Source organism: Pelodiscus sinensis, chromosome 30 (genome assembly GCF_052426305.1).
Source record: "Pelodiscus sinensis isolate ZL-2025 chromosome 30, ASM5242630v1, whole genome shotgun sequence".
NCBI lineage: Eukaryota > Metazoa > Chordata > Testudines > Trionychidae > Pelodiscus > Pelodiscus sinensis.
In genome coordinates, this window is record NC_143081.1 from 12,317,624 (window position 1) to 12,324,247 (window position 6,624).

The 6,624-nt window shown below is 44.2% G+C and overlaps 1 protein-coding gene across 1 annotated transcript; it reads right to left on the bottom strand.

The window, feature by feature from the left end:
• Window positions 1-4,674: 4,674 nt before the first annotated feature.
• Window positions 4,675-5,637, bottom strand: LOC149521239 (olfactory receptor 6C75-like). The gene has a single exon (XM_089774397.1). It carries the CDS (start codon window positions 5,635-5,637, stop codon window positions 4,675-4,677), a length of 963 nt encoding a protein of 320 aa, XP_089630523.1.
• Window positions 5,638-6,624: the final 987 nt, after the last annotated feature.

A 6,624-nucleotide genomic window follows, 5' to 3' on the forward strand; every position in this document is an offset into this window, starting at 1 on the left:
TAAATATCCCCCACGGGATTTAAATAAACATGGCCGCCGTTTTTTTTCCGCGCGATCCTCTGGAATAAAGCCCTTTTCCGGAGGATCTCTTTGAAGTAGGAATAAGAGATCCTCCGGAAAAGGGCTTTATTCCGGAGGATCGCGCCAGTCTAGACGCTTTTTTCCGGCTTTTCCCCAAGCCGGAAAAAAAAGCGGTGGCCATGTGTATTTAAATCCCGCGTGGGATATTTAAATCCCCCGCGGATTTCCCTATTCCCAAGTTCAAAATTAGCATGCCCCTTCTGAAGAAGGGGCCAGTGTAGACGTAGCCTCAGAGTTTTGAGCTCTGATCTTAGTCTTTCCACTATGTTATCCCATTTCTTCTACCTTTGACAGTCTTCAGTTATTTTGGTAAACTGAGCTGTGTATTCTCACCTGGATCTCTGGATCCAACAATGCTTCATGGTATATTTTGTTATCAATTCAAGTCACAGAAATCTATGTCTTCTATTGGTGGTAGTTTCCACTTCCTAACAGATGATGTAATCTCCATTGATATTTTGGCTGGTGGGAATTTGAAATCATTGCACAGAGAAAAGTTAATAATTACTTGTAGAAAGAGACAATAATGATAGGAGCACCATCTTTTTAATAAGATCAAAGGGGGAAGTTATGGAAATGTTTGATTCCAAGGGAAAATTATGGAGAGAAGAAAGCAGCTGACGGAAGCATCAAAGAAAGAGAAAAAAGGGACTATCCCATAAAAAAGATAATTAAGTCAGGCAGTGTATTTGATCTCAGTTGAAATCTCTCTTCATTTGATGTATTAGCTGAGCTGATATCTTAGAACAGGGCTGGGCAAAATACGGCCTGTCAGTTAAGCCACTGGATCCAGCCCACGTACGCAGCAAGGAGCATCAGGCAGGGTCCTTGCTTTCCTTGGGCCCCTCCCGCACCGCTCAGAAAAGCAGCGGCTGCGGCGTTTTCTCTTTCTCACCTCTTCCCCCAATTGAGGCAGCTCAGGGGACCAGCAGGAACAATGCTGGCAGCAGGTGTCGACCGTCCCAGTGTTTCCAGATCACTTTGAATTATGATTCTATTCTCCAAAGCACTTGCAGCCCCTTCTGGCTTGGCATCATCTACAAACTTTAGGAGTCTTCTCTCTGTGCCAATATCGAAATCATTTATGAAGCTACTGAACAAAATCGGTTCCAGAACAGATCCCTGCAGAACCCCATGGCTACGTCTACACTGGCCCCTTTTCCGGAAGGGGCATGTAAATTTCATGAGTCGTCGTAGGGAAATCCGTGGGGGATTTAAATATCCCCCGCGGCATTTAAATAAAAATGTCCGCCGCTTTTTTCCGGCTTTTAAAAAAGCCGGAAAAGAGCGTCTACACTGGCCCCGATCCTCCGGAAAAAGTGCCCTTTTCCGGAGGCTCTTATTCCTACTTCAAAGTTGCAAGACCCATGTTCAAAGTAGGAATAAGTAGGAATAAGAGCCTCCAGAAAAGGGCGCTTTTTCCGGAGGATCGGGGCCAGTGTAGACGCTCTTTTCCGGCTTTTTTAAAAGCCGGAAAAAAGCGGCGGACATTTTTATTTAAATGCCGCGGGGGATATTTAAATCCCCCGCGGATTTCCCTACGACGACTCATGAAATTTACATGCCCCTTCCGGAAAAGGGGCCAGTGTAGACTTAGCCCACATGTTCTGTCCTTCCAACATGACTGTGGACCATTGATAACTACACTCTCAGGGCATGTCTACACTCCAGCCTTATTTCGAAATAACTCACGTTATTGTGAAATAACAAGGTGAGCGTCCACACAGCAAGCCTGCTATTTCAAAATTATTTTCAAATAACAGGCTTCTTGTTCGGGAATAATAAAACCTCATTTCATGATGGATAACACCTATTTCAAAAAAGTGGGCGTGTGGACGCTCCATTGCTGCTATTTCGAAATAGCTCCTCCCCCAGGGCCATTCAAAGTAATTACTCCCCAGTGATACCTGGGGCTCTAAATCGAGATAGTGCGTCCACTTTAGGGAAGATTGACTCTGATTAATTTTGAGGCTTCCCTGGAGTGTGGACACGTGTCACAGGGTGGGTAACCCATCCCCACTCTGGGGAACCGGGCACAATGGCTCACCCCGTAGTCTAGCCCCAGCAAAAGCCCCTGGAGGCTGGGTGTACGGCTCGGGATCTCGTCCACCACATCCCTATCAGCGGGGTAGTGTGGCACAGTGGCTGAGTCTAATGCCATCTGTGGGGTAAATATGGTTCAGCAGCTAAGTATATAGTGCCCCTGTCTGGGGGCTAACTATGGCCCAGTAGCTGAGTCTATAGCACACTACAGTTGTGGGGTTAAATATGGCCCAGTGGCCAAGTCTATAGTGTACTAGATTGGATTCCCCCTCTGGGGAGCAAGGGAGGTTGAGGATGGGGGACCTGCGCCCTCCCTCTCCACCGGGTGCCAGCCATGGGCCCTGTCAGTGGTGGGTGGTTGGTCCTGCTTTGGGCAGGGGGTTGGATTTGAAGACTTCTGAGGTCTCTGCCCGCCCAAGGAATCTATTATTCCAAAATTCTATCATTCAGGGTGGATATTGAACATGGGTCTTGCAACCAACCCTTCCTCCATGCCTGCGTGCTTAACCCACCAAGAGAAACAATAGAAACATGATGGTAGATTTTTACGGAGAATATTTTGCTGATTTGAGTTAAATTCATGGATCATGTTAGGCTGGTGAAATTCACTTTTCGTCCAAACACCCCCTGATCCACGAGATGACAAACTAGACATTCCTCCATCTACACAGCCCATCTGGCCTTGCATCAGGCCTTCAGCAGTGGTCAGGGGAGCAATCTGCCCCTAAGCTGTAAGAGGGGAGCAGGGGAATGACAATAATTTTGGTAAAAACTGAAGTTAAAAGTGTGAAGGAAGAACAATAATAACAGAAAGATTCAGTGAGTTTTTATTCCTTACTTTGCATTTTTTTTACACTTGAGTGGTAAAATATTTTGTCCATGAGACACTGTCTAGGCTGTGATTGGCATGGTCACATAGTAATCTGGGGTGTTTAGCTCCTATTCATTGGAATTCATTCTTTGCTTTTTGTTTGGGTCTGTGAGGGAAATCAGGTTTCATCAGCTTAGAGTATGTTGACCATACATCTTCTCTTGAGCTTCTATATAGCTATCATAATATCGATATTGAAAAAGATATAGATATTTTAACATTCTCTGTGCCCTAAAAAGATGTGTGAATGGGCAGGTAATTTTACATGGCAGGAGTCTGAGGGCATGACTACATGAAGAAATTATTTTAAAAAACCTTAATTCAAAATAACACCCAAAACAACTGTTTCAAAACAACATGTCTACACTTCAGTGACCCATCGAAATTAGTCTGAGGTAGGCACCCTTAACTTGGATGTGCTTAAAGCCCCATGATGCACTGGATTGTAATTACTCTGAGGATTCATCGACACAGAAGCGTCATTTTGGACTAACGGCTGTTATTCCGAAATAACAATGTGAGCATCTCCACAGCAATTCTGTTATTTTAAAATAAATGCTGACTAACGAGGAGATTATTCTGACTTCTGTAAACCTCATTCTGTGAGGAATATCACCTCTCCTGAAATAGCTATTCTGAAATAGCGGGAGTGTGGATCCTCCAATACTGCTATTTTGAAATAGCGCCTCCCCCGGGCCACTCAAAGTAATTACTCCTCAGTGATTCCTGGGGATCTAAATCGAGGTAGCACAGCCACATTAGTGGAGCTTGCCTCAGAATAATTTTGAGGTTTCTCTGTAGTGTAGAAGTAATATTTCAAAATAAGCTATTTCCAGAATAGCTTGTTCCAAAATAAGCATGCAGTATAGCCACACCCTGAAAGACACCAGGGAATAGCTACTACTGCTACTTTGAAATAACTGTTTCGAAACGAGCACTATGCCTTGTGGAAAGCAGGAGTTATTATTTCAAAATAACGAGCCCCTCATTTTGTAATAATGGGCTTGGTGGTGTGGATGCTCCACTTGTTATTTCAGAATAACTCCCTAGTGTAGACCAGGATTGAGACATCCCATTCGTCCTCTCTCTCTTCCTCCCTCTCTCTCTCTCTCACTCTCTCTCTGTTCCCTAGCTACAGCTTTACAGGGAATAATAAATAGTCCAAGTTCTCCATTCATTTTGGCTGCAAAATTTCTCACCTATTTTGGAGAGACCTACCTCAGAAGAGAAAGTCCTAATCACTGGAGAATGGATGTCATGTGCTTCAGATGGGGTGGGAAAGACCCAGAACAATAGAAAAGATGTTAAGCAGCTTGCAGAAATTTGGGCCTAAAAGTTCATGCACGTACATGTGAAGCACAGGGCTTTCCTGAAATGTATATCTTGAAAAAAAAATCTCCTTTTCATAAAGAATGTCTCTTATGGCACCAAGTTTTTTATAAAGAAATGTATGAAAGAGCAGTTTGAACGAAGGAAGGAAGTGGCATCCAAGTTCTCAAGGACACAAATAGGCCATGCCTTTACCTGTCCTTTCAGTATCTTTGTCTTTTTCTGTAGCTTAAGAGTAGAAAGAAAGAACATCAGTAAGTGGTGACACTTTTCTCAATGATTCAAATGAGGCAAGCGTAAGAGAGAGTATCCATTGATCTCCATTTTCCTATATACTAATATTTGTCCTTTCACCTACTATGGTTCTTTCTGGAGGCAGCCATTTTATTAAGAGTTTTCTTCAGGGCCTCATTGACTTCCTTGTTTCTCAGGCTGTAGATAACAGGGTTGATCAAGGGAGCCAGGACCGTGTGAGAGAGAGAGAATAGTTTGTGTAGGACCTTTGGAGTGTTGGCTGTAGGAACTACATAGACAGCGATCGCAGCACCATAGGAAAATGTAATTACAATGAGGTGGGAGGAGCAGGTGGAAAAGGCCTTTTGCCTCCCGGTGCTGGAAGGGATTTTCAGGATGGTGGAGATGATACGAATGTAGGATGCCAGGGTCAGTAGACAGGGCATAAGCGTCCCGAGGGCAGAGAAAATAAATGTCAACTGTTGCAGAGCTTGGGTGTCGCTACAGGAGAGCTTTAACATTGGTGAGAAATCACAGAAGAAATGGTCAATATCACTGGAATCACAGAACGTGAATTGGAACAGGAAAACATTTGCTATGAAACAAGTCAGGAAGCTATTTATCCAGCACCCGACCACTATCAGGCAACACACCCGGCCGTTCATCAGGGCAGTGTAACGGAGGGGATGGCAGATGGCTAAATACCGATCGTAAGACATGGCCAGGAGCAGCTGGCCTTCGGTTGCAGCCATGACCGAAAAGAAATATAACTGCACAATGCAGCCCTTCACAGAGATGGCTCTGTCCCCAGTCAGCAGACTGGCCAGCAGCCGGGGCAGGATGGCCGAGGTGTAGCAGATCTCCAAGCAGGCCAAGTTGCCCAGGAAATAGTACATGGGCGTGTGAAGGTGATGATCAGTCACAACTAGGGCAACGATGAGAAGGTTCCAGGCTACCGTCATAAGGTAGATCACTAGAAACACCAGGAAGAGGAGGGGCTGCAGTTCAGGGCTGCCCCCAAACCCTAAGAGGATGAATTCCACGATGATCGTTTGATTTCTTCCTTCTGCTTTCTCCATAACACGTATCTTGAAGTATATTGATGCAGTGCACGTGTTGTGCGATCAGTTAGGCATGTGGAAGCCTGGAGAAAGTAACCTCACACCAGTGTATCCTCCTCTGGAAAAAAAACAACATTGTCAATAATCATGGGAAGATTGATATGACTGATAGTTTGAGCTGCCATTGTACGTGACCCAAGAGTAGGGCCCTACCGAATAACCGAATAAAATATAAAGGGTAGAATTGTCAGACACATACATGAACATAATCTGTTGGGAAATGTCAAAATGGTTTCTGTAAAGGGAAATCCTGCCTTGCTAATCTCCTAGAGGTTTCTAAGGGGATCAACAAGCATGTGAACAAGGGGGATCCAGTGGATATAATACACTTATATTTCTAGAAAGCTTTTGACAAAATCCCCCACCAACATGTCTTAATCAAAGTAAGTTATTATGGAGTCAGAGGGAAGGTCCTCTCCTGGACTGAGAACTGGTCAAAAGACAGGAAACTAAGGGTAGAAAGAAATGGTCAGTTTTCAGAATGGAGAGAAGTAACTAGCAGTGTTCCCCAAGGGTCCATTCTTGGAACAGACCTACTCAACCTATTTATAAATGATCTGGAGAAAGGAGTAAACAGTGAGGTGAAAATTTGCAGATGATACCAAACTGCTGAAGGTAATTAAGCCCAAAGCAGACTGTGAAGAACTTCAAAAGGATCTCACGAAATTGGGCAACACAATGGCAAATGAATTTTATGCACATTGGAAAAAATCAATCCCAACTGTACATACAAAATGATGGGGCTAACTTAGCTAAAACTACTTGGGAGATCATGGAGTCACTGTGGATAGTTTCCTGACAACATCCACTCCATGTGCAGCAGCAGTCTTATTGCCTCTGTATAACGTGAGACACGTTTTGAATACTGTATGTGGTTGCCTCATCTCAGAAAGATCACTTGGCATTGGAAAAGGTACAGAAAAGGGCAATAAAAACGATTAAGGG